Source organism: Phocoena sinus, chromosome 20 (assembly GCF_008692025.1).
Source record: "Phocoena sinus isolate mPhoSin1 chromosome 20, mPhoSin1.pri, whole genome shotgun sequence".
NCBI lineage: Eukaryota > Metazoa > Chordata > Mammalia > Artiodactyla > Phocoenidae > Phocoena > Phocoena sinus.
The window spans coordinates 31,511,611-31,524,583 of NC_045782.1; the positions used below are offsets into that span (position 1 = coordinate 31,511,611).

Sequence of the window (12,973 nt, forward strand, 5' to 3'; positions counted from 1 at the left end):
CACTACTAGAACTCCCATTGGAAATCTGCTACCCCTCAGAGTTGGAATTAAGCTATTTGAATTGGGAAATGGGAACCTTCCCTTCTAGGCACATGAACAAGTCCTTTTCCCCTGCTGCTCCTTAACCATAGTTAATATGCATACTGGTTAATCCCATGCGGCTCTCTAGATGGAATTAGATTAGTGAACAGTAGGAGAATATTTAAGTCTTTAATCACTACCATGCAGCATAAAATTGTATTAGCTTAAGCAGAAAGGTCATAGCTTTGTTAGCTAAAATTTCCAAGCTTGATCATGTTCTTCTATCCTTATGTATAATACTGAGTTTTTAAAAAATTCTGAATATATTACATTTAATCTTGTTGCATTTAGCCTAGTGTCCCTGCCTAAGATGAATTTGATTCTATATTCTGCTACCTATTTTATTAGCCATTCCTCCCATCTTGGTCATTTACACAATTAACACACACGGCTTCTATGTCATAATCCAAATCACTGGTAAAAAGTGTTTAATAGTTATGATAAAATATAAAGTCCAGGTTGGCACTTCTTTATAGCCTTTTTTTTCCAAAGAAGGTATAGAATTTTTAATCAACACTCTTTGTGTTTATAATTTTTAATCAGATTTGCATGACCCTAACTATGATTATTCAGTCCACAATTTACTATATTATCTAAAATGTGTTATTATGAGACCTTGTCAAATACGTTCCTATATAAAGTCAGCATGTTTATCTTAATTCTTATTAGTTAATTTGATCACTTTACCATTTTAAATTTCTGGAACATGATCTTTGTCGTAACATGGAAGCTAATTGACTTTTTGTAACTTCTAGGCTAGCTTTATAGTTAGGCATATGAGGAAACTGGTCTACATCTTATGTGATCTCTTAAAGGGAAAGGTATACTTTTTAAAAATGCACTTTTCAGCACTTATTTTATTTTATTTTCATTTTTGGCCACAACGTGCTGCTTGCAGGATCTTAGTTCCCCATCAGGGTCTTAGTTCCCCATCAAACCCAGGCCTCCTGCAGTGGAAGCTAGGAGTCTTAACCACTGGACCGCCAGGAAATACCCATAAAAATTTACTTTTCTAGAGATTTGAATTGAGTCCTTTTTGAAAATAGTAGTAGAAAAATGTGAGAATTGATATATTCAATGATTAAAGGATTGTTTCATTCACTTGAAAATAGTTATTTACTATATTATGGTAAAACAAAAGGTATGTCAAGTTGACCTTTTGCCAGTTCCTATAGACTGTTTGTTTTTCCAAAACTAAACATTCGTCACATCTTTTTAGGAGAATCTGAAGCATAAGATTAATCCAAGTCTAAAATTAATTTTGCTAAGATTTCTATATAAGATTCAAAACCATTTAAGTAAAAACAAGCGATATCTGTATAAATTTGATCTAAAATGCCCTACTTAAGGAGTAACCAAATGATTATCTATTATAATTATCTTTAAAAATGTATTTTTCTAATATCATTTATATAAAAAGGAATAGTGAGTGCTGAAAAGCAGTAAACAATCAGATAAAATCCCTGTCCCTCATGTGGCTTACATTTTTGTCAGGAGAGGCAGATAATAAGCAAAACATACAAAATGAAAAAATTGCCCATCTTTTAAAGCTCTCAAATGACTGTACTTTGTATAATTTATTCTCTTCAGCTTTCCTTTAAGATAACATTAACAGAAGGGTATATGTTATTAGTTTTTTTGATCCTAAGGAGCAGAGAATCACTTAAGTTTCCTTAAATAAATGGTTGGTTATAAGGAATACAAGAAAATAGGAATCTTAGACTACTACTGTGTCCGGTTTTAACCTTACAATGGACTCACATTCAGAAGAATGAAATGGAGTTCAGGAACTTCAAAATTGTCTAGGATCCTGTGTATTTTAATCATTAATGTGTCCCATGAATCTACTCCTAAATTTCTTACGGTTGATAGCATTTAATGGGGAAGATTGCTGGTAAGTTGGTCAGAATGGGACTCTAGCTGCCAACAAACCTGGATGGTGGAGTGAAATGTCTATTTTCTTTTTTATTATTTTAATTAATTAATTTGGCTGCATTGGGTCTTAGTTGTGGCACATGGGGTCTTTCATTGCGGTGCTTGGGCTCTTTGTTGCAGAGCATGGGCTTCTCTCTAGTTGTGGCACAGGCTCCAGAGCACGCTGGCTCAGTAGTTGCAGCACGTGGGCTCTCTAGTTATGGCGTACAGGCTCTAGAGCGCGCCCCCTGCATTGGAAGGCAGATTCTTAACCACTGGACCACCAGGGAGGTCCCTGAAATGTCTATTTTCTTAAGTGCACTCAATAATTCAAAAAATATTTGCTGTCTGTAACGTATGAGGCACTAAAGGATTTATTGCAGTATTTAAGATCTACCAAAAATGTAAAGAAATAAAGCAGAATAAAAGCATTTTCTATACAGATGAAATCCTCTGTACCTTTCTCCCCACAATGTTCATTTCCCCACAGAAATCATAATTGTTTTCCTAAAATTGATGTTTCAGAAAAGTGGTGTTTCCACTTTTGGTGTTTTAAGCTTTGGGGCTGGAACAAGACAGGTGTTTTAAAGTGGGAAACAAAATTCAAAGCTGCTTTCTAACAATAACTTAATAGGTTAAGGCACTAATTGTCTATTTTAAAAATCTTTTCTAAACAAACAAGGAGAACATTTGTGCTGGACAATCAGGTATAATCAGGTGTTTATTATTAGTTGATAGTGATAAACAGGTTCTAAGTAGAAGTTCTCCCATGTTTGTTTGTTTATTTTTAGTATGTTTTAATTGTGGTAAAATATTTATAACATAAAATTTACCATTTTAACTATTTTTAAGTACACGTTTCAGTGGTAGTAATTTCATTCACCATGTTATGTTGTGTCCAGTCATCACCACTATCTATTTCCAAAGTTTTTCATCACTCCAAATAACATAAGGTTATTTTTCAGTCATAAAAATCCTGTTGATGGAGTTGGGTGACTCTCCATGACAGCTCTTTTTGTTGGTTCAGCTTTACAGGCAGTGTCAATTTTTACCCCCTTTTTTCCTGCACTGAAGCCAAAATGTTTATTTTCAATTTGTTACTCATTCATAAGACAATAGTGCACATTTTAGTGGGTCTTTTTCTTTTAATGAATTTTGTGTGTGTGTGGTATAGTTGATGTACATATATATATATATATGTTTCAGGTGTACGAAATAGTGATTCACAATTTTTAAAGGTTTTATTCCATTTATAGTTATTATAAAATATTGGCTGTATTCCCTGTATTGTACAATATATCCTTGTAGCTTATTTATTTTATACATAGTAGTTTTCATCTCTTAATCCTTTACCCCTGTCTTGCCCCTCCCCTCTTTCTCCTCCTTGCTGGTAACCACTAGTTTGTTCTCTATATCTGTGAGTCTGTTTCTTTTTTGTTGTATTCACTGCGTATTTGTTTGTTTGTTTGTTTTAGATTCCACATATGATATCGTACCATATTTGTCTTTCTCTGACTTATTTCACTTAGCATAATACCCTCCAAGTCCATCCATGTTGTTGCAGATGGCAAAATTTCTTTCTATTTTATGACCGAGTAGTATTCTGTTGTGTATATGTATGTGTACACACACGCACCCCACATCTTCTTTATGCATTCATCTGTTAATGGATACTTAGGTTGCTTCCATATCTTGGCTATTGTAAATAATGCTATGAACATTGGGGTACATGTATCTTTTTGAATTAGTGTTTTTGTTTGGCAGTGTCAAATCTTTGGCACTTACATATCAGAAAGAGCATCTATAAATCAGTAGTGAAGTAATGGAAGTCATGCTAGGGAGAGGTCTTGTGCAATTACGTGCATGGCCCAGAAGTGGTGTCTGTCATTTCTATCCGTAACCTTTTGGCCAGAAGTAGTCATACAGCCCTATTCAGCTGCAAGAAGCATGAGGAAATGTCTCCATGCCTTATGTCCCCAAAGAAAGGAGAACTACCTTTGTGAGAGCATCAGAAGTCTTTTCTACAAATATCTAGGCCTAGTATTCTCATGCTTTATGCTCTCAGATTCCCTTTTGAAGTTACTGCTTAGAATTATCTTCTTATTATCCTACTTCCATGTTACCTTAGTTCAATTATGTCCTCTAGAAAGGAACATAGAAACATTATTAATATTGAAACATTCACTCGATATCAAAATGTAATGATTAGTTGGAGGTGAAATGGAAAAGATTGCATGTATATGGGAGTATTAGTATAAATTCATGATGTGTTTTACTTTCCTAGATCTGTCCACTGAGAAGTTTGAGAAACAGTCACTAATACCCAGGCAATAAGCACCACTAGTATCCTGATTGTGATCTCTAAATACAACTTCCCATTTGAAAGAACAAGGCTGTTTGGAAAAATGTCTGATTCTAGTCTGGGTCAGGGAATTTATAAAATGAGCTTAGACCATCTTGTCATACCAGAAAGTAAGGAAGGTGTAAGACACTACTTAGAGTCATATAGAAGGGATTCAGGAGCCAATTCAAAGAGTCTCCTTCTACAAAGGGATGGGCAAAAATGGGGAAATTGATCATCGCTAAGGATAATTGTAAGGAGATTGAAACATATCAAATATATATTTTATTTATTTATTTATTTATTTATTTATTTATTTATTTATTTATTTATTTGCGGTACGCGGGCCTCTCACTGTTGTGGCCTCTCCCGTTGCGGAGCACAGGCTCCAGACACGCAGGCTCAGCGGCCATGGCTCATGGGCCCAGCCGCTCCACAGCACGTGGGATCTTCCCTGACCGGGGCACGAACCCGTGTCTCCTGCATCGGCAGGTGGACTCTCAACCACTGCGCCACCAGGGAAGCCCCTCTATCTTTAACTTTTGATTTTATTTTCTCTTTGTTACTGTACCACAGAGAAGATCTCTCTCCATACTCTATCCTCAGTGTTTGCTAGCACAGTGTTGGAGGTGGGTGAGGGGTACCAGGGGCCGGGGGACATTCTCTGTTGTCCTATTTCTGTCTCAGTTCTAGGGGGTCATTATGTCTCTGGATCTTGGAGGGCAAGACTTTCTCAGTGATTCTGCATTTCCCCCAATGGTAGGGGATTTTTAAATGTCTGGGGCTTTAAAAATCAGGGATAGAGGGGGTTTTCTGTTACCTTCCTCTGGTTATGCAGGGGCTAACTAAAAATAGTTATTCTATGAAGTATACTTCTTATGTTCTTTTTATGTTTTATATATTCTGATTTGAGGCCATCTCCCTATGCTAGTTTTTGCTCTCAGTGGCACTAAACACACAGTTTTTGGCATCAGCTGTCAGAGTATTATTAAATATATTTATAAATATCATTTAATGAATATGTATTTTCATATGTTGACCATTTAAGTTTTATTCCTTGAATTATCTTTAATTGTATTTCAATGACAAATTCTGCATGGCAGATACTAGGTCGGGTGTTTTTCCTTTTTCTTTTTTAAACAACACAGCACTTGCCGATGCCAAATGTGTGGAGTTTTTTCCCCACATCGATCAGTTCTCCAACTCTCTGAACACCAATTGGGTGTCCTACAATTCAATTCAGTTCTGATACTAACTATCCAGAGTTAGTGCAGACCCCACAGGTCTGCCCCCCACTTCAGAAGTTGCCAATCCCCCCACTTCAGAAGTTGCCAATCGCAGGTCCCCGACGTCCTGTACTTCTGACCAATCAGCTATAAGTCGAGGGTTCCCATGTTCCCCTTCTGGGATTCAGTAATTTGCTAGAATAGCCCACAGAACTCAGGAAGGCACTTTATTTAATATCACCAGTTTATTATAAAGGATATAACTCAGGAACAGCCAAATGCAAAAAGATGCATGGGATGGCGGGGGGCAGTTAGGAGGGCGATGGTGCACAGTACTTTCTTGTCCTTTCTGGATGTTCCAACCTTCTTGCACCTTGATGTGTTCACCAATAAACCCGTAGTTTAGGGGTTCTTATAGAAGTTCCATTACATAGGCATGAATGATTAAGTCACTTGCCATTGGTGATTAGCTCAATCTTCAGCTCCTCTCCCTTTCCCTGACTTTGGGAAGTGGGGCTGAAAGTTCTAACCCTCTAATCACATCATTAGTTCCTCTGACTACCAGCTCCCATTCTGAGGCTTTGTAAGGACTCACCAAGAGTCACCTTATTAGCATAAATTCAGGTATGGTTTAAAGGGGGTATTATCAATAACAAAAGATGCTCCTTTCACCTGTATCACTCTGGGAATTCCAAAGATTTTAGAAGCTCTTGTGTCAGGAACCTGGAGGAAGACCAAATATATGTTTGTTGTATCACACTATCACACTAGGCACTCAACACAGAATTGTTGAATAAATGAATTTATGTGATTGCTGTTACTGTCCCTTTCTTATGAATAGCTTTTCTTCTTTATTTCTGATTACCATAATACTCAATTCTAGGAGTATAAAAATATCTTTCTGTATTTTCTTCTTTTTCTTACTTAAAATTTGAATATATTTGACATATAACTTTGTATAAATTTAAGGTGTACAACATGTTAATTAGGTACATTTATATATTGCAGTATAATTGCCACTGTATTTCTGAACATTCACTTAGAGAATGTTGATCTTTCAAATCAAAATTATGTATATATGTTTAACAGAGGTTGAAGGAAGTTGTCTAATTGCATGAAATCCTTATCACATTATTGGGACTATTGAACGGGAGGAACTTATCTTTTTGGACCTTGATGAGGACTCCCAAGAGAAAGAAAATTCAGTGTGTGAGCCAGTGATATATGTACTTTAGGATAAGTACAGTATATTCTTGGCTGAGTGCCATAACAAGGTGTAAGGGAGGAAGAAGAGGGAGAAACAATATCATTGCACTAAAATTTACCAGGACCTTGTTTGGAGATGGAGATAAGATTTGTTAAAGGTGATGTCAGCCTCACATTCCTTGACAATTGAAATGTCTATAGTTGACTGTATCATTCATTTTCTCCTAGGTGATTTATTGTTCTTTTGGTGGAACATCCAAAGGCCTGCACTTCAATAACTTAATAGTTGGACTTGTCCTTCTTACAAGAGGCAGAGATGAAGAGAAAGCAAAATGTGAGTACTTTTATTATCTCAAAATGTTAAAATACTACATCTGTGTACAGAATAATCTACCGCAAAATTTTGATGACAGTCAAAGGATTTGAAGTGATGTTTCTCCAAAGAAGATATACAAGTAGCCAGCGAGCACTTGAAAAAATGTTAAACATAAGTAGTTATTTGGGAAGTGTAAATTCAAATTACAATTAGATACCACGTAAGTGTAAGATAGATAATGAAGCCACTTTGGAAAACTGGCAGTTTCTCAAACTGTTAATCACTGAGTTTTCATATGATCCCACAATTTCATTCCTAGATATATACCCAAGAAAACTGGAAACATATATTCATTAAAAAAAAAAAAGTTCCTAACAGCACTGTTCATAATGGTTACAAAATGGTAACAACCCTAATGCCCATCAACTGATGCATTCAGCATAAACAAAACGTGATATAACCAACAGTAGAATATTACTCAACAATAAGAAGGAATAAAGTACTGCGTAAGAGCGGGAAAAATTTCCCTAATTAAGTTGATATAAGACAGATTAACAGGAGAAAACCAGACAAATTTTGTATGTACATACAGGAGCCCCATAAAAATATGAGACCCAAAGGGCAGCCAGGTAATTGAGGCTTATATAACATTATGAGCTAAGGAAAGGGATAGGGATCTGAGGGTACAAGAGGAAGGGAGTCCATTCACAGGAAGGCAGAGATGTTTGGAGAACAAAGGTTGCCCTGTTATACTAGTTTCTTAGGTAAAAAAGTATCTCTGATAATAACTCTCTTTCCGGTATAGGCCTTTTTTCCAATGTAAATTTAGGCTATTGATGGGGAGGTAATGAGCATTTCTGAATCTGCTGGGTTTTGATTGCCTTTAAGCTCAAAATAATTGTCAAGCCAAAGTGACGTATTTGGGGGCAACAAATTCTGCTCTCCTCCAACAGATACATGCTACAACATAGATGAACCTGAAAACGTTATGCTAAGTGATAAATGCCAGTCAAAATAGAACACACATTATGTGGTTCCAATCATATGACATGTCCAGATTAGGCAAATTTATACAGACAGAATATAGATTACTGGTTGCCAGAGGCTAGGGGGAAAGGGAAATGGAGAGCTTACTGCCAATGAGTATGGGGTGTCTTTTGGGTGAAAATGTTCTGTAATTAGATAGTGGTGATGATTGCACAGCTGTGTAAATATATTAAAAAACACTGAATTGCACACTTTAAAAGAGTGAATTTTATGGAGCATGCCTTATATCTTAGTAAAGCTGATTTTTAAAAAATAATTCTGAAGACATAGATTTAGCAATCTATTCTTGCCTTACTTCACAAATACAACCAGAAGTTCTCTTGATAATACTTTATACAAATTCTTGGTAAAAGGTTTAATTATTTATAATGGTTTTACTTTTAACTTCAGAGATGAATTTTATTAGGTGAATTATGTAAGCCCAGAAGAGGATGGCACCTTTAAGTTCTACTAAGCAGGGAAATTTTATATTACAAGGGAAATTTTATATTACAATGAGATGGCATCATTTACCCTCTAAATGTGAAAGGGAAGACAACCTTAGTTGATCATTCATTGTCCATCTGTGTTTCCTAGGATATGCATTTATTTACTTAATTTTTAATTCATTCATTTGATTACTTATAATGTCTTATGTTTCCTCATTCTTTTCTTTGAGCTCCCCCAAGGCAAATCTGCTCTTAACAAGAATATTAGTAAACAATGTAAATTTTATTGAAAAATTTCCAGGGGAGATGAGAGGGAAGTGTCAGATGACAGTTAAAATTTAAGTGACAACATGGGAGGACTCAGCTAGAATTGCTCTATCCCTGACACTCTGACCCCAATGTCTGGCACATAGTAGGGATTCAGTAGTATAATTTGACTATTATCATAATTAATGATTCTCAGAGCAAAACATGGGAGAAAGACCAAGAGCAAAAAAGCTAGCTTGACCAATTACTATATGTATGACTCTGGGCCTCTTCCTTGATCTTCTGAGCCCCTGTTTTTCATCAATACAAGGATGAAAGCAACATCCACCAAAATCTTTCATTGTAAAACTCAGAAGAAAAAATGTATGTAAAGCACCTGGCAAGTATCAAGAACTAGCGGGCAATCAATAAATTGTTAACTTTTACTGTTTTCTCAAAGTGATTGTTTATATACACACATATGTACCTACAGTTAAACGTGTGAAAAACACTGAGGCCAAAATAAACTTTCAAAGAAGAAAAATTTCCAGGGGGAGTTTAGGAAGGTGTTTATATTAAAGAGTATGACGTTTTGCTCTAAAAATCCCTAGAATTTTACCCTTGCCCACTGGATGCTGGTCTTTCTCTCTTCTTTCTTCCTTTTCTAAGCTGCCCTCTTACTGCTTCTAAATCTCTCAGAATCTTCTTTCTCATTTCTGAATTTAGACTGTTGTTCTTCAGCTGTTTCCTTTTTTACAGTTTTGCTGAGGTATAATTGATAACAATAAAATGTACATATTTAAAGAGTGTACATTTTGATGTTTTCAGACATGTATATATCCACATTATCACAATCAAGATAATGAACATATCCCTAAACCCAATTTTATGTATTGGAATTTAACTGAGATCCTGATTTTTTCAAATTAACATCCCTGTACCAACAAACACATACTCTGGCTCCAGGTAGCCAATAAATAAAAATAACCAATTTGAGGGTCATTAACACATATATTTAAAATTTTAAATCATTTTTATTATACAATTGTATTAGTTTCCTAGGGCAGCTGTAGCAAAGTACCACAAACTGGGTGGCTCAAAACAACAGAAATTTATTATCTCACAGTCTGGAGGCTAGAAGTCCAAAATTAAGATGTTAGCAGGGCCTTACTCCCTCTGAAATCTACAGGAAAGAATCCTTCTTTTTACCTAACTTCTGGTGGTAGCCCTCAATCCTTGGTATTCCTTGGCTTGCAGTTGCATCACTCCAATCTCTTTCCATCTCATCATGTGGCTTTCTTCCCACTGTTTCTGTCTTGTCTTCTTATAATTAATCATATTGGGTTAAGACCCACCCTAATGACCTCATCTTAACTTGATTATATCTGCAGAGACCCTGTTTCAAATAAGGTCACAATCATGGGTACTGAGGTTAAGACTTCAACATCTTTTGGAGCGGGGGAATATAATTTAACCCATAACAGATGGTCAGAGGCTTCTAGCAAATATTCCCCTTAAGAGAATCAGCCATGACATGTGGGAGGGCAGGCAATGGAACCCACTGGGCCTTCAGAGGGATGGAATGTCTCTTCTATCTTTCTATCTCCTATCTTTACAAATAAGGTCATATTCTCAGGTACTTGGAGGTTAGGATTTCAGCATGTCTTTTGTGGGGATGCAGTTCAACTCATAACAGTAATATTTCAAACGTACATGTAGTATGTACTTCCACCCAGCTTTATTATTTCTTACCATTGTGTCATATTTGTCCCAGAACTTGTTTTTTAAGAAATAAAAGATTATAGCCAAGGTGAGGCTCTTTCTCAGTATCCCTCCATGTTGCCATCCACATTCTTCCCTTGACAGAAGTAACCACTCTCATGAAATTGGTGATCTTTCATTCCTCATGCAGGTCTTTATACATTTATGACATTTGTATGTATCCTTAAACATATCTTCAACTGTTTTACAGGTTTAAAACTTTTCAAATAGATTGTATACTATACAGGTTTTGCAATTTGCTTTTTCCCCTGAATATTATTGATATTTACCCATGTTGAAACACTTAGTTCCTTTATTCTAACTGCTATATAGTATTTCATTGTGTGTGTGTGTGTCTCAGGTTACCTATTTTTTTTGTTGATAGACATTTATCTTTTCTTTCCTAAATTTTGCTATTACAAAGAATACTTCAGTGTATGTTGTACCTTATGCATGTATGTATGAGAGTTTCTCACAAGTGGAGGTAGAGTTGCCTAGAAATTGAATTTCTAGCATAAATATTCATCTTTACTAGATTTTGGCAAGGTGTTCTCTGAAGTGTTACAGTAATCTATACTCATTAACAGTATATAAGAGTTCCTGTTTATCCCAGTTTATTGCTAACGCTTGGTATTGTCACACCTAAACATTTTTGCAAATTTGGTATTTGAAAAGATACCACATTCCTGTTTTAATTAGCATTGTTTTTTTAAGGAATAAATTAAATTATATATTTATAAAGTGCTTGGCACTAGTAATCACTCAATAATTGTTACCTATCTCTTCCCTCCCTACTTCCACCAGAGTACATTTAATCTATGATAAAATTACTTTATTCTTTCTTTCTCCTAGACATTTTTAGTCTTTTTGCAAGTGAATCCGGGAGCTATGTTATACGGGAAGAAATGGAAAGAATGCTCCATGTGGTGGATGGTAAAGTCCCAGATACACTCAGGAAGTGTTTCTCAGAGGTATATTTAAAGATTTACATTTCATCCCTCCCTGTGGACAAAGTATTAACTCTTAGATGTATAATGAATTTAGCTGTGATGAATAGATGTTTATGTGTAGCATATTCTTGACATTTTTCTATTTAATGGTTGATGCTTTAACGATTTGTATGCTATGCTCAAAGGTGCATGACACTTACTACTGCTGTGTTTGTGAATCTGAAAATTCCCAATTCCCAATAAAGGCAACTGTCTATACTTAATGGTATAATGAAACATACTCCCCCAGTGTCACACCAGCACACATACAGACACACACACAGGTGATCCTGCAGAAACAGCATTGCTTAGGTTGTGGTGCTCATTGCTTTTCATCATGAGCATGTAGATATATCACTCATTGGCCTTGAGCCATAGGTGACCTCTATGATCCATCAATGCCTATTTTATCATTTATTTTACTTAATTGATTTGCATAATGAAATATTTGGGTTTTAAAAATTTGTCATTTTCCTGTTTTCATAAATAATGTATTTTCATTGTAAAAAAAACTTTAACAACAGAAAATGTGTATCTTTAACAGAGAAAATTCTTTTATTTCTTTTCAGAGGTCTGCTAATATGGGAAAAGTCCCAAGAGATGGCAGAGTAAAGTCCTTTTACAAGTTTCTGATTCTTTCCTGCAGCACTCAGTGCTGTGTGATTTCTTATGGGTGGCTATTTGACCCACTTCCATTTCACTTTCACTGCTCTTGGTTTTATTCAGAGAGTTTTAATTCAATTTAGTTTAGTCACCTTCCTAACTATATAAGCATTGATTGTTAATACCCCAGCCATATGTGGTTCTTTTTTTTTTAATATAAATTTATTTTATTCATTTATTTTGGCTGTGTTGGGTCTTCGTTGCTGTGCGTGCGCTTTCTCTAGTTGCAGCGAGCGGGGGGCTACTCTTCCTTGCAGTGCGTGGGCTTCTCATTGTGGTGGCTTCTCTCATTGTGGAGCACAGGCTCTAGGCACACAGGCTTCAGTAGTTGCGGCATGCAGGCTCAGTAGTTGTGGCTCACAGGCTGTAGAGCACAGGCTCAGTAGTTGTGGCTCATGGGCTTAGTTGCTCTGCAGCATGTGGGATCTTCCCGGACCAGGGATCGAACCCATGTCCCCTGCATTGGCAGACGGATTCTCAACCACTGCGCCACCAGGGGAGCCCATGTGTGTGGTTCTTATATCTCTTTGGACTCTCTGGCTTTACCTTTAGCTTTTCATCACTCTGGCTTTAAGTTTTCTCTGTGTTGATAGCACCTGGAGATTTCCCTTTCTTGCTTTTGAGCTTGGCTAAGCAGTTTTTGGTAGTAGTTATGGTGTTACATTTTACTAAACATTTCTGTGTGTTTGGTGCAGAAGGATTGTCCTCCTGCAGTTTTGGTTCTTACTTATTGACTGGAAGTTGCTGTGATGGTA

The 12,973-nt window shown here is 36.2% G+C and overlaps 1 protein-coding gene across 2 annotated transcripts in view; it reads left to right on the forward strand.

The window, feature by feature from the left end:
- USP32 (ubiquitin specific peptidase 32) overlaps positions 1 to 12,973 on the forward strand; it is a 210,367-nt gene that overhangs the window by 105,657 nt on the left and 91,737 nt on the right. For both annotated transcript variants that reach the window (XM_032615574.1, XM_032615573.1), the window contains exons 3-4: positions 6,997 to 7,102; positions 11,419 to 11,537. In XM_032615574.1, the coding sequence (XP_032471465.1) occupies positions 6,997 to 7,102; positions 11,419 to 11,537 (225 nt within the window). The remainder of the gene's footprint in view (positions 1 to 6,996; positions 7,103 to 11,418; positions 11,538 to 12,973) is intronic.